This window comes from Oncorhynchus mykiss, chromosome 11, assembly GCF_013265735.2.
Source record: "Oncorhynchus mykiss isolate Arlee chromosome 11, USDA_OmykA_1.1, whole genome shotgun sequence".
NCBI lineage: Eukaryota > Metazoa > Chordata > Actinopteri > Salmoniformes > Salmonidae > Oncorhynchus > Oncorhynchus mykiss.
The window spans coordinates 56,786,936-56,805,536 of NC_048575.1; the positions used below are offsets into that span (position 1 = coordinate 56,786,936).

Genomic DNA, 18,601 nt, shown 5'->3' on the forward strand with positions numbered 1-18,601 from the left:
AACAAGTTGCTAATATCCGTTTAGTTCCTATTAAAATATGCTCGAAACTTACTGGTAAAAAGGCATTCCCAGTATTTTGCACTCCCAATATTCACAGTCCTACTGTAGATGTGGCTTGAGAAATCACGGTAAAACTCACTGTAATCGAGTTGTCCTGAACTAAAACTCTACTTGAAAGTTGATGTTTCGCGATAAAAAAAATTACGTATTTGTCCAATTGCCCGTAAATTTGTACCTCCCTGATGCATTCCTCCAACTCTGGGTCGGATTGTCACAATTAGAATTTGATTAGCCTACCTTTATATGTCCAAACCTAGGCTATATCCAAACTCCGTTATTCCAGTGGTTTTGATCAAATCCTTAGCTCAGTTTAATAACATCTGCTGCCCTCCACAGCTTTAGTTTAATTCATAGATTTAGGAATTCGTTTTGGCACGATGTTCTCAAGGCATTCAACAAAGTTTGCCATTCCGGATCTTCAAGATTTAAGTTCTCCATGTGTCAATTTAAATGAAACTTTATCTGAAAGTAAATTAGTTCATTTGAAAAACGACAAAGCGCGTCCTGGTCGGCTCCTTGGTAATTCCCAAAATCTAGCGGTTTTGCTTGCCACTCTGTCACAAGCAAATGTACTTACTACAGCAAGTGCGGCCATTCCGTCGCCGGCTATGCGATGATCCTCGGGGTCCTAGCGCAGCTTTCTTTGGCAGTTTCACTGGGTTGCTATCAATTTTTAGAATAACAGGCAGTCAGCCAGCTGTCGGTCTGAAAGTGGATCTGCAATTGAAGGATATTTTCGGGTGCCAAAACTGTCCATTTGTAAAGAAATAAGGTCCTAAGATTTAAATGATAACTGAAACATCAATATTATATCAATAGTCATAGACAAGTCTTTGTTAATGTATTTAACAATTACAATTTATATTTTCATTTGAATTAATACAGTATTCACACATCACTTTTTAGGTTACATCAAATAGATAATTAATATACTGCAGTGTTTCCTACTCTAAAGTACAGTTTAAATGCAATATTTTGTCTTTAAATGTATGGTATTGTTATGTTTATCAAGATCTTTAGAGGATGAATCGATAACAGAAACTTGCAAATTACCTCATTTTAGAAGTGGCTCTTGACTGACCACAGCATTTTGATGAAAATGAATTTGATTATGCATGATCCCTTGTTGCTGGCATATTCTTGCCAGTAGATCATACACTGAGTGTACAAAACATTAGAAACACCTGACATAGACTGACCAGGTGAATCCAGGTGAAACGATGATGCTTTATTGATGGAACTTGTTAAGGGGGGGGGGGGGGGGGGCAGACAGGTTAAATGATTTTTAAGCCCTGAGACAATTGAGACAAAATATTTAAGTGCCTTTGAACAGGGTAGTAGTAGGCACACCGGCTTGAGTGTGTCAAGAACTGCAACACTGCTGGGTTTTTCACGCTCAAGTTTCCCGTGTGTATCAAGAATGTCCACCACCCAAAGGACATCCAGCCAACCACACAAATGTTGGAAGCATTGGCGTCAACATGGGCCAGTATCCCTGTAGAACGCTTTTGATACCTTGTATCAAGAAGATATATATTAAGAAGATGTTCCTAATGTTTTGTCCACTCAGTGTATACACTGTATAGGCCAACATACAGGGATTTGCCTTGCTGCTGGATTTCAACACATGCAGCTAGAAGAAGTTGACCATTCATATCTTCCACTGACCACACTTTGGGAACTAGAAAACATTGGCAAGTTTGCTGTTGACTTCAATCCACCAAAGATCTTGCATGCAAGCAGGTTATAGACTGGAAAAGGTGTTGGCTTCAATGAGCACATCAGTTGTTAGAGCAAAGAAATTCAGTGAACCTTTGAGAGTTTCTTGTTGACAGATGATTTGTTTCTAACATCACAAGAGGATTTACTGAACTATTTACCCATCATGAGAGATCAGATTCACATAAATCAACTTATCCCAGCTTTAGGAAGAATGTAGTGAGGCCATAATGTTATGAGAGAACCGCGCTGAAGCTATCATGTTAGAAGCTGAGGTCAGGGCCAGAGGAGTCTAGATCAGCCTGTCTAGATAAGTCAGCTCAGCAGGGTCACTGTTGCACCCGGACCCTGGCCTGTTTAGTGCAGGGGCCAGGGTCACTGTCTAATTTGATTCAGAGGTCTATACATGACTGCATTTTTGCAACTGAAATAACATTGCTTTTATGGCAAACAAAGCTGCATGTTAATGACTGTACTGCTACCGCCAATTGCCTGTTGCTATAGCAAGCAATATTATGGGTCCTTATCCGTTGGCCACTGTATGCTGTAAACAACCAAAAAGAAAGAAAGGCATCGAACAAGCAGTGATACTTACTACACCACTGGTCATTGCAATCGATGGACACTTCTACTTTCAGTCTGTAGTTGTGATTTAGTTCATGGCATGGTTTTCATAACATTACAGCCCCAAGTAATGCTTGTGCCCATTGTTAATGAAAGTGCCTGCTTTAGCTCATCATCCAAATCAGTGTAAGCACAACTATAGCAATCGCTTATCTTAAAACAGATGCATCACTCTGATGCAGGTGGAAGAAGTACAGTTAAGTACAGCTAAATGCAGATAATACATTTTTTCCTGTTGCTTTCAAGGTTGACTATCAAGCTGTGCAGTGATGCGTATTGATCCTCATGTGTTGACATCAAAATTCCATGGCAATGTCATTACAATTCCGCCTACTCGAAAATGTTATTTTTTCCTGAAAGAAAGAACAAAATTAGATACCGCCTGGTAAGACTTTTTGTATCCTAAAACAATTTTGAACACTCCAAAAAATACATTTGACTGTAAAATCCCTACAGTACAGGCCTCAATTTCAACAAGTCTGACCTTGTCTATGAAATAATCCCAATAGTGCTGCACTCCACAGATTTATGTTTAAAAATACTTTCTGATATATGAGAGGCAGTGGAGGAATGAAACCTTAGCGTTTCAAATCTGGAGAGCATTTTGAAATATGAAAAGGTGAACCAGAAGATTATTTGAAATGGGTCTTGGTGCAATTGGGGGTGACATGTACTCAGAGACATATCCAAAACGCAGGCACCTCAAGTCGTGCTAGCATGTCCCGTCGTACAATGGTGTAGTGTGCTCTGACCCACCCTTCAGACCCCCCGTTTGTTATTCCTGTATGTGATACTGTACACTGGAGCAGGCTCAGAGAGCCAGCATGATTGCTTAAGGAAATCAGAAAGAGTGGTTGGGCGCCTGCTCAGCGATGAAACAGAGGGCTGTTTATCCAAGCCATTAAATAAGGCTTCAAGTACAACACCCCCCTTCCAACTCCCACTCCCCAGCCCCCAAATCTCTCTCATCTGGAGAGCACAGTTTCCATTTAAAATGTCACGTCCCAAACTGCACATTACATCAAATTGTATTTAATGGCATCCAGACTAACTTTAATGTTGTTCCAACATTCTCTCTGCATAACCCTTTCCCCTCGCTTTATTTTCTCCCTAGCTCGTATAGCGGTGCAAGCAATCTCTCTCTCTGTTCCACGTCTGGACTCCATTCCAGGTTGAATATGGTGAGAGGGGGAATGGAGGAAAGGAAAGGTGGAGGGACTGGCTGAGAAGCTATTGATCTGAGGAGAGAAGAAGAGAGATTCAGTTTTGAAAGAGATTGGGAGGAAGTGAGGTCAGGTTGGAGGAGGAATGTGATGATCCCTCTTGGGCATTTCCACTGGCACTTCCCAACCTCACATTACAACAATACAATGAGCACCGTCGTCTTCAAAGAGGTGAATACAATCACAGGTTTGTAAAGACGTAATGAAACAAGTGTATTAGTTACAGTATATTCAAGAAAATAAGGTACCAATCATCTTATCGTTACTATCAGTGGAGGCAAAACTCCAATAGTGAGGAAAACATTACAGTGTAATTAATACTAAACACAAACTACTAGACTACTCCTGTACTGCATCATCATGAAGTCTGATGTTGTTCCTTTCTTGAGGAAGCAACGACATCTAGTGGTAGAGTCAGCATTGAGGCTGCTGAGGACTGACTTCCTTGACAAACCTACAGGGAGAGAAATCAGTAAAAAGTACGATAGCTTACAATATTTTAATGTATTGGATTGTATCCACTTTTGTGAAGTAGTTGTTCTTTTAAAATGATTTACTTAAGCGTTTTTTTTACAACACCTACAACACGGAATTACGATACTACGTTATCAACTCCCGTAGGATACAAACCATGGATGATACTTGGACAGCCTCAGTACAGTGCAGACTTGTGTGACAATGTGGCCCCCTTCTGGAAGAAAAATAAAACAGCAGAACCTGTGAAAAACAGTCGTAAGCATAAATGACAGACTGAGCAGACTCTGTGCTTGTCGTGCCCAAAGTAGTGCTTTAAAGCTTAGTGCCCTCAAGTCACAGCCATTTTATGTGTGGGATCATAAAATCAGATATTTAATTTGACTCATTGAGATTCACGTTTTTATTTGGAGGTAAGATAATGTGAATTTCCATTAGATTTGCATCACTGTTCATCCATGTACAGTGGGGCAAAAAAGTATTTAGTCAGCCACCAATTGTGCAAGTTCTCCCACTTAAAAAGATGAGGCCTGTCATTTTCATCATAGGTTCACTTCAACTATGACAGAAAAAATGAGAAAAAAAAATCCAGAAAATCACATTGTAGGATTTTTAATTCATTTATTTGCAAATTATGGTGGAAAATAAGTATTTCGTCACCTACAAACAAGCAAGATTTCTGGCTCTCACAGACCTGGCATCACTGTTCATCCATGTACTGTAGGTCATATATAGTCATGGTTACTTGGCCACAAGGTTCATGCAAAAGGTCTAAGGATATTTTAGCCTACATACCTTACATATTTACTTACAAGCTTGAGCTCCATTTTAGGATCTGTAGGTAACACAAAATTACCAATTCAACTCAATACACTTTTTTAAAAGCATCAAAGAGACACAGGAGGTAGCACCAGTAGGCCAGATGTCCCCATCTATAGGATGATCTATAGCCTTCAAACTGAACTCTGGAAGACCCAGAATTACCTCTGCTGCAGAGGATAAGTTCATTAGAGTTACCAGCCTCAGAAATTGCAGCCCAAATATATTCTTCACAGAGTTCAAGTGACAGACATCTCAACATAAACTGTTCAGGGGAGACTGCGTGAATCAAGCCTTCATGATGAATACAACAAAAAAAAAACACTACTAAAGGCCACCAATAAGAAGAAGCGACTTGCTTGGGCCAATAAACACGACCAATGGACATTAGACCGGTGGAGATCTGTTTTTAGATGTTTGGTTCCAACCACCGTGTCTTTGTGAGACGCAGAGTAGGTGAACGGATGATCTCCATGTGTGTGGTTCCCACCGTGAAGCATGGAGGTGGTTGAGTGATGGTGCTTTGCTGGTGACACTGCCTGTGATTTATTTGGAATTCAAGGCACACTTAACCAGCATGTCTACCACCGCAGCGAAAAGCCATCCCGTCTGATTTGCGCTTAGTGCGACTCATTTATTTAAACAGGACAATGACCCAAAACACACCTCCAAGGCTATTTGACCAAGAAGGAGAGTGATGGAGTGCTGTATCAGATGACCTGGCCTCCACATTCACCTGACCTTCACCCAATTGAGATGGTTTGGGATGAGTTGGACCGCAGTGTGAAGGAAAAGCAGCCAACAAGTGCTCAACATATATGGGAACTCCTTCAAGATTGTTGGAAAAGCATTCCATGTGAAGCTGGTTGAGAGAATGCCAAGAGTGCACAAAGCTGTCAAGGCAAAGGGTGGCTACTTTGAAGAATCTCAAAATATATTTGGATTTGTTTAACACTTTTTTGGTACTACATGATTCCGTATGTGTTATTTCATAGTTGAGGTCTTCGCTATTATTCTACAATGTAGAAAATAGTAAAAAGAAAAACCCTTGGAGTAGGTGTCCAAACTTTCGTGTGCATATACATATATTATACACACACACTATACCAAACATTAGGACACATTCCTAATATTGAGTTGCAGCAGCCCCCCCCCCCCATTTACTCTCAGAACAGCCTCAAGTCATCAGGGCATGGACTCAACAAAGGTGTGAAAAGGGATGCTGGGACATGTTGACTCATGCGCTTTTCACAGGTGTGTCATGTGGGCTGGATGTCCTTTGGGTGGTGGACCATTCTTGATACACATGGGAAACTGAGCATGAAAATCCCAGCAGTGTTGCAGTTCTTGACACACACAAGTCGGTGTGCCTGGCCCCTACTACCATGCCCCGTTCAAAGACACTTAAATCTTTTGTATTTCCCATTCATCCTCTGAATGGCACACACACACACGGTCTCAACTGTCAAGGCTTCAAAATCCTTCTTTAACCAGTTTCCTCCCCTTCATCTGATTGAAGTGGATTTAACAAGTGACATCCATAAGGGCTCATAGCTTTCACCTGGATTCAACAGGTTAGTCTATGCCATGGAAAGAGCAGGTGTTCTTAATGTTTGTATACTCAATGTATGCATTATATAAATATATATAAATGTAAAAAAAAGAGCAACCGTAATTTGATGTGTTTTTATTAACTGTGACATGAAAATAACATTCTAGTGTTGCTCTCTGGGTGCTGCTGTGAAGAAACAGAATATACAGTAATAGCATCAGCAAACCTCTTCACACTAAAAAAGATATACAAGTCATGCAACCCTGTGCCCACACATGCCTTCTGACATCCTATAATATGGTACTGTATATTGTTCTATCAAAGAAACATTTACAAAACATTCTTATTATATATATCACATGTATCTTTATATTCCCTTATCCAACAAAAAGCAATAAGAAAGCAAGTAAGTATTTTATCATTCCAACTAAATTGCAAAAGGAAAACAAACAGGCTTCTGGCTGGAGAGATGAATCCACTAAAACCTTTCAATAGTGAAACCAGTAGCAGGGGAAATGGCAGCAATTCAGGCACTTATTAAACCATCACTTCAAAAGGAATTACCAGAACTCTTGCTCAAGTTGAACACACACACAAACTTTGATGTAGATGAAATTTCCCCCTTTATAGTTTGTCTTGTTTTTCAGACACCATGTAATTCAAATGAAGAGTTGGTTTCCATTCTTCTGAATGGGTCAGCAGGAGATTCAATGTGATTTAAAGGATTAAATGTTACGCTCCATCATTGATCTGATCCATACACCAGCAGGAAACCAGTCCTGTTGTGTAACAGGTTGGTGTGAATGTGGCAGGCGTAACCCACTAAGTGGTCTGAATAAGATACAGCTGTACATTAGAGCTAACAATGAACCAAAACCAGGAGGGCCTGGGAAAACAATGTTCCATCCAAATCTCATCCAATTACAGGAAAGGTAACTGAATGCTATAACTGCAGAGTATAGTTAAATGCTATAGAATGCTATAGAGCTGCAACATCTGAAGCTCCCACTCCTGTTCCCTAGCCCATGGTCTATCGCTGTGAGTCAGTAAGAGGTGGGGTGCCAGCCCTCAGAGGTCCAGGGGAGGGGAAGCTGGGTGTCACGGAGCCTCAGTGGCGGGGCGAGATGGTGGCACGTGGGGCAGTGCCCAGGCCCTGGTAATTCTCGTGGGCATGCTTCTCACAGAACATCTCCTCTCCCACCCAGAAGTGACCTCGCATCTTCAGGTTGAGACCGCACTCTGGTGTAGAACAGGTGTAGCACTCTGGGTGGCGGAAGCGGTCGTCCATGATGCGCACCGCCTGTGTACTGTAGACAGATGGACACAGTCATAAACAAAAACATTGTTTCGGAACCTTTTAATCTTTCTACATTATGTACACAAACACTACGGGAAGGCTCGTTAATTCAGCTCCTCTGTGTTTATGAGGAACATCCTGCACCTTAGGGCAAGTTATCATTGTCAGAGCTTGTATTTGTCAGTTGCTTATTAATCTGTTACGCAATGACACTTCTAGTTACTCCTGTGGACAGAGAAAACATGTCACAACAGGTGACGTGTCATTATGGACTCTTACACAATGCTGATGCCACACTTCTCACAGGTGTGGTACTTGGGGACTCCACCCCCGGGAGATGTTGGTTTTGGGGGGGTGGTTTTGGGGGAGAGCCCTGGGAACCGCACAGCTGCCTCTGCATAAAACAACAAAGTAGAGCACAGTCAGTCAGAGCAAATAGCAGATGGATACACACACACACACACACACACACACACACACACACAGCAGGGAATCAAGGCAGAGTTATGCCTCGGTCAGCCTGGTTATCACATCACTTTTTCTTCTTTACTGCCTTGTGTCAGGTCTGTGCATCCGGTAGGAGACACTGCTTGTCTGAACACCACTAGTTTATGACCCGGTGTGAACAGTGTCCACACACTGGTCGTTATCGCTTCATAAAACTCTTAATACCAGCTCCACTTGTTTTCTTTGCCAGTCCTTTAAGCAAAGTAAAAATAACAACACTCACACTGCTCTCCATAAAAAACAATTCTCTAAGTCAGCTCTGGGCCAGGTTATGGCCAGATGCATCTATCGATATCAAATAACTGTCTTAGTATGAAACAATTCAGTAAATTGTGGCAAATTCTGTTGAATTTGCCATAATGACCTCTATCCACCTCGGAGTTGACATCCCGTAGATCCATCAAATTGGTCTCAAACGGGACGGAGATGAAAGCAAAACACTCCGTCCCACACAGCTGTTTATTACAACAGAAATGCAGCCTGACACAGAGACCGAGTGATGACGAGTGCGTTTATGGGAAGCTCTGCTCACCCTTCTCATCGGCCTCCAGAACCTCCTGTAGCATGCGGAAGGTGTTGGACTGTCGAGGAGCCGTGCGAGACTCCTTGTTCTCCTGGATCATCTTGTAGACCTCTGAATCCCGGTCAAACCTCTGCATGGTAAAGTCAGAGCTGGAACTGCTGTGGGAGAGAAAGAGGGGATGTAGCCATGACCTATTATGTAACCACTCCAATAGATTATTCAGCCAATCCATATCTTTGTACGCTCCATGTACAATCTGTCACATCTATGTAGCTACATATGTAGGGGGGGGGGGGGGGGGAACACATAGCCAAATTCACTGGGAATACATTACATACATAGGATTAGGAAACAATACTGCCAGCAGCTGCTACATACAACTTGGCAGACAGAGAACTGATACTATTTACTCATTGTTGAGTGTGTGGGTGGCTTTTGACCACTCCCTTGGACTCCTCATGTCTTACTCATTGTTAAAAATAAAGTTTGGTCCAAATAAGATGTTAGGTACTATATTTGCTGAATATGAATCCTATTATTAAAAATAGCACATTTGGATGCACTCAATTAGCTTAACTTCAGAGATCCAATTATATTTTTAAAAAAAATAATGTTGCAGGAATGCTAATCTTATTTGTTTTTAAAATAAATGATTTCAGAACAATCTGAGCTGGTGGATGTCGAAATCCTCTTTCTTGTGCTTTTTGAGTTGGAACAACCCCAGAGGAAATTAAGCCAGTGGCAGCAGTCAGCTTTGTGACTGACCTTCAAGCCAAAAGTCTACATTGCATACTGCAGGTAAGTCGCCAAACCAGCCTCTAATCTCAGCCTACACACTCACAACGGAGCTGTATCACCTTCCTATCTGCTTACAGCACGACCTGCTGAAGACATCATTTAGAAGATGCCATGATATCAACTAACTAGCATACATTATTGGTGCAGTGTTTGGGTATTGAGGTGAGGGCATTCCAGCAAATGGCTGACTTCAGAAAGCCAATGTTATTTCTAGTAAAGTAGCACTGTGGCTAAACCTTTCCTGATACCCACCACCACAGCAGCCATGTTTGGCCAAATAAAAGTGGGGAATCCTGCTGTTTGACTACAGACATTTCTGGATGGAAAAAAAATTAAAATCACAGAGATGTGATATTTCTATCATGTACCACTATCCCTCCCTCTCACACAATCACTATATTTATAAGCCACTAGAGCCAAATGGGCCACCTTTTAGATTTGAAGCAAGAGAACAATTCATGGTGTGACTACTTTGGACCAATAGGAGTGCTTGTGGTGGGAAATAGTCTACAGAGAGTTGACACCTCAGGGTAGTTTCTCTGATGCCTAGCTAATTAGCAGATTAGCAGCAGCACAGTAGCACTGCACTTACAGGTTTATGAGCAGCACATTCTTAGCTACTGGGATGGTGGAACGGAAAAGTGGTTCACTTTATTATTCATGCCATAGTAACTGTGTGTGGTTGCCATTGTTATCCTTGTCGCCGCCTGTCAACTGAGAAAAAAAAAAGAAATGGCCCGAAAGATGACAGTCAAATGTAAACACGGACACACACACACCCATACAATGCTCTAGTCAACATTGTTTGCCTGGAGGGAGCCTTTCAGTCAGTCAGGTTGTGTGAAAAGTGAAAACCGGTCAGACCGACCTTCAAGTCGCCAGGTGCGGTGTGTTGCCATTCACCTGCAGCCAATTGAGCAGAACATCCCTGCTAAGCTGTCAGTAGATGTCAACCAACACACATCAGCTGGATCTAGCGCTCTGTTCTCATATGCCAGGTTACAGTGTATCTGCCAAAATATTGACCATATAGCTTTCTCCTATGCTGGTCAAATCTATGAAAATACCATGGAAAAAAATGATCATTCACATGGCTAAGCCTGTTTGGGGCACTATCAAGATTGAGAGATTATTTCATAGCATTTAATGTACGTGTGTGGACTGCAGTTTGTGCCTGCCTTTCATCAGCATTTGGAACTTAGTTCCCAGTGACGTAACATGGCTGAAACAGGATAAGGCAAAACAACGAGACAATAAATCTCCAAGTGAACCCAATGCTCAGACCCTTTACATCACAGAACATGGTTCAAATTGAAAACAGACTCCCAAAACACACCCTCCAAGTCCAACTCATGCTACACTCCACCCTGCTCAAACCATTTCACTTATTATTGACATCACATCTTCAAACCAATGGAAATACTGGGTCAAATGTACTAAGAGCACAAATGCAAAGCACGTCAGAACAGCAAATGGCAAAATACAATATAGAGGGAGATCAGTTACATAAATAGCCATAACTTGAGGAAAGTGGAAACATGCCTAATCTATATCATAATGTATGTATGCATACTCATGAAAATAATATTGTCAGCTAGCTTTCATGTAGTACTGCAAGTTTTCACAACAGTTTGAAAATATTTAAGAAACCGCTCTAGAAAAGGTTCATGGAAAAAGCCACCTTTTCATGTTTCCACAGCCAGAGATATCCTGATTACAGGCCGGTAAAGAATCCTCAGTCAAAACAGATGCTGTCAGCTCCAACAGCATTCTCCAAAGTGAAAACAATAAGAGCGTTGGTGTTGTTTACCATTGCTTCCTATCATTTAAAAACACATACTAAATCAAAGCCAGTGTTCCCTAAACTCATGACCAAATACAATAAAAGTCAGACAACTCACCTCAGAAACAATGAGGGAACAAAGAGAGGAGAATTCCTTTACAGCTAGCCAATCTTTGCTTTCGGATAAACAGTTGTTCCTGGCTGCACGCCTATCTATCCTAAGCTGTGGTAACCCAGCAAGCAAAGGCACACATCTTTATCTACACCAGACACGGGAGAAGAGCGAGTTTCGGACTAAAAGCTGTGCCTTTTGACTGCCACTCATTGGACTGGAGAGAAAAGAGTCGTTTCAGGGGGTGTCTCTAAGCCTGTGATTGGCTGAGTGGGAGGGGGGGGGGGGGGGGGGGGGGGGGATAGAGGTTTGGTGTGTAGGCTGGGGACTACAGAGTGGGGGGGCCAATTAGGGGAGGAAGTGAAATAAGACATTTGGGGGGATAATAGTAAGAGCTGGGTCTGATGCTTAAATCAGTTTTACCCAATTTTTACCAGCTTGTCACATGTGCAACAAGGAAAAAAATAAAAATATATCCTAGACCACCTTTACTCCACACACAGATGTATACAAAGCTCTCCCCCGCCCTCCATTTGGCAAATCTGACCATTATATCCTCCTGATTCCTGCTTACAAGCAAAAACTAAAGCAGGAAGTACCAGTGACTCGCTCAATACGGAAGTGGTCAGATGACGCAGATGCTACACTACAGGACTGATTTGCTAGCACAGACTGGAATATGTTCCGGGATTCATCCAATGGCATTGAGGAATACACCACCTCAGTCATCGGTTTCATCAATAAGCGCATCGATGACGTCGTCCCCAGTGACTGTACGTACATATCCCAACCAGAAGCCATGGATTACAGGCAATATCCGCATAGAGCTAAAGGCTAGAGCTGCCGCCTTCAAGGAGCCGGAGACTAATCCGGACACTTATAAGAAATCCCACTATTCCCTCAGACGAACCATCAAACAAGCAAAGTGTCAATACAGGATTAAGATTGAATCCTACTATACCGGCTCTGACGTCAGTCGGATGTGGTAGGGCTTGAAAACTATTACTGACTACAAAAGGGAAACCCAGACGCGAGTTGGCCAGTGTCGCAAGCATACCAGACGAGCTAAATACCTTTTATGCTCGCGTCGAGGCAAGCAACACTGAAGAATGCACGAGAGCACCAGCTGTTCTGGATGACTGTGTGAAAACGCTCTTGGTAACCATTGTGAACAAAATCTTTAAACAGGTCAACGTTCACAAAGCCGCTGGGCCAGACGGATTACCAGGACGTGTACTCAAAGCATGTGTGGACAAACTGTCAAGTGTCTTCAGACATTTTCAACCTCTCCCTGGCCGAGTCTGTAATACCTACATGTTTCAAGCAGACCACCATAGTCCCTGTGCCCAAGGAAGCGAAGGTAACCTTCCTAAATGATTACCGACCCGTGGCACTCACGTCCGTAGCCATGAAGTGCTTTGAAAGGCTGGTCATGGCTCACATCAACAGCATCCTCCCGGACACCCTAGACCCACTCCAATTCGCATACCACCCCAAAAGATCCACAGGTGACGCAATCTCAATTGCTCTCCACACTGCCCTTTCTCACCTGGACAAAAGGAACACCTATGTGAGAATGCTGCTCATTGACTACAGCTCAGCGTTCAACACCATAGTGCCCACGAAGCTCATCACTAAGCAAAGGATTCTGGGACTAAACACCTTCCTCTGCAACTGGATCCTGGACTTCCTGACAGGCTGCCCCCAGGTGGTAAGAGTAGGCAACAGCACATCTTCCACGGTGATCCTTAACACTGGGGCTCCTCAGGGGTGTGTACATAGTCCCCTGCTGTCCTCCCTGTTCACCCACGAATGCGAGGCCAAACACGACTCCAACACCATCATTAAGTTTGCTGACGACACAACATTGGTAGGCCTGATCACCGACAACGATAAGACGGCCTATAGGGAGGAGTACAGAGTCAATGTGAGCAAGACAAAAAGGAGCTGATCGTGGACTACAGGAAAAGGCGTGCCGAACAGGCCCCCATTATCATCGACAGGACTGTAGTGGAGCGGGTCGAGAGTTTCAAGTTCCTTGGTGTCCACATCACCAACGAACTATCATGGTCCAAACATACCAAGACAGTCGTGAAGAGGGCACAACAAAACCTTTTCCCCCTCAGGAGACTGAAAAGATTTGGCATGGGTCCCCAGATCGTCAAAAGGTTCTACAGGTGCACCATCGAGAGCATCCTGACCGGTTGCATCACCGCCTGGTATGGCAACTGCTCAACATCTGACCGTAAGGCGCTACAGAGGGTAGTGCGAATGGCCCAGTATATCACTGGGGCCAAGCTCCCTGCCATCCAGGACCTATATAATAGGCGGTGTCAGAGGAAAGCCCATAAAATTGTCAGAGACTCCAGCCACCCAAGTTAGACGGTTTTCACTGCTACCGCACAGCAAACGGTACCGGAGTGCCAAGTCTAGGACCAAGAGGCTCCTCAACAGCTTCTACCCCCAAGCCATAAGACTGCTGAACAATTCATAAAATCGGCACTGAACAATTTACATTGACCCCTCCCCCCCTTTGGTACACTGCTGCTACTCGCTGTTTGTTTGTTACCTATGCATAGTCACTTCATCCCCACTTACGTGTACAGATTACCTCAACTAGCCTGTACCCCCGCACGCTGACTCGGTACCGGTGCCCCCTGTGTATAGCCTCGTTATTGTGTTTCTTTTTAGTCTAGTTGGTAAATCTTTTCTTCTTCTTCTTGAACTGCACTGTTGGTTAAGGGCTTGTAAGTAAGCATTTCACAGTAAAGTCTACACTTGTTGTATTCGGCGCATGTGACAAATAGTTTGATTTGATTGATATCCTGACAAGTCACATTACAGGGCCTGCCGGAGCAGCCAGAGGAACTAAGCCAAAGTAAACCCTAGCAGAATAGAAAGGTTCCTAAAGAACTGCACACAGACACGCTCCAACCTCTCCAGGAGTAAGGAACAATGAGTATGGCTAAAACAGATGACTTGAGAGGTTGTTAGGAACATTTGAACCGGTTTGAAGAATCTCTACTTTCCTCTAGCTGGTCTTCTTCACTGTTGAGTAAAATAGCACTGTGGGAGCAATGACTCTCAGCGTAAGGTACAATCTAAACCTGAATATGATAAAGTCAGGGTTATTTCACAGATGAATCCTCCAACACACATTGAAAGAGTCCGACTTGTAGTGCCAAGACAGCATTTGCTGCAAATATCAGCCACATCTTTTGTGGTTAGCTACAGTGAGGGAAAAAAATTTGATCCCCTGCTGATTTTGTACGTTTTCCAACTGACAAAGAAATTATCAATCTATAATTTTAAAATGGTAGGTTTATTTGAACAGTGAGACAGAATAACAACAAAAAAATCCATATAAACGCATGTCAAAAATGTTATAAATTGCATTTTAATGAGGGAAATAAGTATTTGACCCCATCTCAATCAGAAAGATTTCTGGCTCCCAGGTGTCTTTTATACAGGTAACAAAATGAGATTAAGAGCACACTCTTAAAGGGAGTGCTCCTAATCTCAGCTTGTTACCTGTATAAAAGACACCTGTCCAGAGAAGCAATCAATCAGAATCCAAACTCTCAACCATGGCCAAGACCAAAGAGCTCTCCAAGGATGTCAGGGACAAGATTGTAAACCTACACAAGGCTGGAATGGGCTACAAAACCATCACCAAGCAGCTTGGTGAGAAGGTGGCAACAGTTGGTGTGATTATTCGCAAATGGAAGAAACACAAAAGAACTGTCAATCTCCCTCGGCCTGGGGCTCCATGCAAGATCTCACCTCGTGGAGTTGCAATGATCATGAGAACGGTGAGGAATCAGCCCAGAACTACACAGGAGGATCTTGTCAATGATCTCAAGGCAGCTGGGACCAAAGTCACCAAGAAAACAATTGGTAACACACTACGCCGTGAAGGACAAATCCTGCAGCGCATTTTTGACATGCGTTTTTCTGGATTTTTTTGTTGTTATTCTGTCTCACTGTTCAAATAAACCTACCATTAAAATGATAGACTTATGATTTCTTTGTCAGTGGGCAAACATACAAAATCAGCAGAGGATCAAACACTTTTTTGCCCTCACTGCAGTCTTACGTTTTTTTTTACATGTTCCACTGAATTGCTATAGGAGTTTGATTTACCCTTAGCCGTAATTATTTCTAGTTCGACAGAGTTGTTAAATGTGTAGTGTACCCCATGGTAGATCGCTAGAGGAGCTGATGGGTGAGAGACTGTCCTTACCTGCGCCTGGGGGAGACAGACAGCTCGCAGTCGACAGGGCTGTGGGGCGAGTAGCATCCTGGAGGGGTGGGCGTTCGACTGGACACAGAGTTACTCCTGAAGTCTGAAGAGGAAAACTCCTGGGGAGACAGAGCGAGATTAATAGGACGTCAGTCTGGTCCGATGTTCAGCCAAACCACCTGTAGATGCTGAAACCCAGACATATACACTGCTCAAAAAAATAAAGGGAACACTTAAACAACAATGTAACTCCAAGTCAATCACACTTCTGTGAAATCAAACTGTCCACTTAGGAAGCAACACTGATTGACAATAAATTTCACATGCTGTTGTGCAAATGGAATAGACAACAGGTGGAAATTATAGGCAATTAGCAAGACACCCCCAATAAAGGAGTGGTTCTGCAGGTGGTGACAGACCGACCACTTCTCAGTTCCTATGCTTCTTGGCTGATGTTTTGGACACTTTCGAATGCTGGCGGTGCTTTCACTCTAGTGGTAGCATGAGACGGAGTCTACAACACACACAGGTGGCTGAGGTAGTGCAGCTCATCCAGGATCTGTCTGTCAGCGCAGTGTCCAGAGCATGGAGGCGCTACCAGGAGACAGGCCAGTACATCAGGAGACGTGGAGGAGGCCGTAGGAGGGCAACAACCCAGCAGCAGGACCGCTACCTCTGCCTTTGTGCAAGGAGGAGCAGGAGGAGCACTGCCAGAGCCCTGCAAAATGACCTCCAGCAGGCCACAAATGTGCATGTGTCTGCTCAAACGGTCAGAAACAGACTCCATGAGGGTGGTATGAGGGCCCCTACGTCCACAGGTGAGGGTGGTGCTTACAGCCCAACACCGTGCAGGACGTTTGGCATTTGCCAGAGAACACCAAGATTGGCAAATTCGCCACTGGCGCCCTGTGCTCTTCCCAGATGAAAGCAGGTTCACAATGAGCACGTGACAGACGTGACAGTCTGGAGACGCTGTGGAGAACGTTCTGCTGCCTGCAACATCCTCCAGCATGACCGGTTTGGCGGTGGGTCAGTCATGGTGTGGGGTGGCATTTCTTTGGGGGGGCCGCACAGCCCTACATGTGCTCGCCAGAGGTAGCCTGACTGCCATTAGGTACCGAGATGAGATTCTTAGACCCCTTGTGAGACCATATGCTGGTGCGGTTGGCCCTGGGTTCCTCCTAATGCAAGACAATGCTAGACCTCATGTGGCCGGAGTGTGTGAGCAGTTCCTTCAAGAGGAAGGCATTGATGCTATGGACTGGCCCGCCCGTTCCCCAGACCTGAATCCTATTGAGCACATCTGGGACATCATGTCTCGCTCCATCCACCAACGCAAGGTTGCACCAGACTGTCCAGGAGTAGGCGGATGCTTTAGTCCAGGTCTGGGAGGAGATCCCTCAGGAGACCATCCGCCACCTCATCAGGAGCATGCCCAGGCGTTGTAGGGAGGTCATACAGGCACGTAGAGGCCACACACACTACTGAGCCTCATTTTGACTTGTTTTAAGGACATTACATCAAAGTTGGATCAGCCTGTAGTGTGGTTTCCCACTTTAATTTTGAGTGGGACTCCAAATCCAGACCTCCATGGGTTGATACATTTTCAATTTCCATTGATAATTTGTGTGATTTTGTTGTCAGCACATTCAACTATGTAAAGAAAAAAGTATTTAATAAGAATATTTCATTCATTCAGATCTAGGATGTGTTATTTTAGTGTTCCCTTTATTTTTTTGAACAGTGTACTTTATAGAGTAGAATGAGTTTACAGAGTTGAGCAATCTGATGAGACCATGAGAAAGAACCAGGTGATGGAATATCGCCATAAAGCAGTCAGATAAAAAAAGAGCTATGTTCATTTGAATGCCAGGAATTGTATTCATGTTTGCGTCATCAAGGGCATCGAAGAGAATGTTCTAAACTGAGAAAGCACCAGCATAACTCAAAAGAGAGCGAAAAAAAGAGCTGGACACATGAATAGGGCCAGTCAAGGTCACATACGGAGAGCTCTATATGAACAGGTGACAGAAACTACCTGTTCAGGTGGGCACCCTTAGAGCAGTCAGAAATGTCTTGTGTGGAACAGTCAAATCAAATGAACATTTATTGATTGCGTACACAGATTAGCAGATGTTATCGCAGTATTACAATAATACAGAGCAAAACAAAAAAAAAAACATTATCCAAAAAGTAAAAAGAAGGAAATATCAGAATGAGCAATGTCAGAGTCCGGAATATACAGTCCCCTCTAATTATTGGGACAGTAAAGCATTTTTTCCTCTGTGGAGATGGGAGAAACTTCCAGAAGGACAACCATCTCTGCAGCACTCCACCAATCAGGCCTTAACGGTAGAGTGGTCGGATGGAAGCCAATCCTCAATAAAAAGCACATGACAGCCCACTTGTAGTTTGACAAAAAGGCACGTAAAAGGACTCTTAGCCTATGAAACCAAGATTGAACAATTAGGCCTAAATGCCAAACGTCAGCTCTGGAGGAAACCTGGCACCATCCCTATGGTGAATCATGGTGGTGGCAGCATCATCCTGTGGGGATGTTTTTCAGCGGCAGGGACTGGGAGACTAGTCGGAAAAGATGAACAGAGCAAAGTACAGAGAGATCCTTGATGAAGTCCTGAGTGCTCTCGAGCAGGTTCTCAGACTGGGGCGAAGGTTCACCTAACAGGACAATGACCCTAAGCACACAGCCAAGATGACGCAGGAGTGGCTTCAGGACAAGTCTCTAAATGTCCATGAGTGGCCCAGCCAGAGCCCAGACTTGAACCCAATCGAACATCTCGAGAGACCTGAAAATAGCTGTGCAGCGACGCTCCCTGTCCAACCTAACAGAGCTTAAGAGGATCTGT

At 43.7% G+C, this 18,601-nt stretch overlaps 2 protein-coding genes across 6 annotated transcripts in view; both read right to left on the reverse strand.

The window, feature by feature from the left end:
* The window catches only part of adgra2 (adhesion G protein-coupled receptor A2), a 52,257-nt gene extending 51,507 nt beyond the window's left edge, over nt 1–750 (reverse strand). The window contains exon 1 of one of the 3 annotated variants that reach the window (XM_036935864.1): nt 638–750. The gene's annotated coding sequence lies outside the window, so the exon portion shown is untranslated. The other 2 variants (XM_036935863.1, XM_021621527.2) reach the window with 2 other exon arrangements.
* Nucleotides 751–6,591: 5,841 nt separating this feature from the next.
* The window catches only part of LOC110536030 (PDZ and LIM domain protein 2), a 59,226-nt gene continuing 47,216 nt past the window's right edge, over nt 6,592–18,601 (reverse strand). For 2 of the 3 annotated variants that reach the window (XM_021621528.2, XM_021621529.2), the window contains exons 7-10: nt 15,735–15,853; nt 8,808–8,956; nt 8,048–8,162; nt 6,592–7,778 (exon numbers count right to left, since the gene is read on the reverse strand). In XM_021621528.2, the coding sequence (XP_021477203.1) occupies nt 7,580–7,778; nt 8,048–8,162; nt 8,808–8,956; nt 15,735–15,853 (582 nt within the window). In that variant the 3' untranslated portion in view covers nt 6,592–7,579. The remainder of the gene's footprint in view (nt 7,779–8,047; nt 8,163–8,807; nt 8,957–15,734; nt 15,854–18,601) is intronic. The other variant, XM_021621530.2, reaches the window with a different exon arrangement.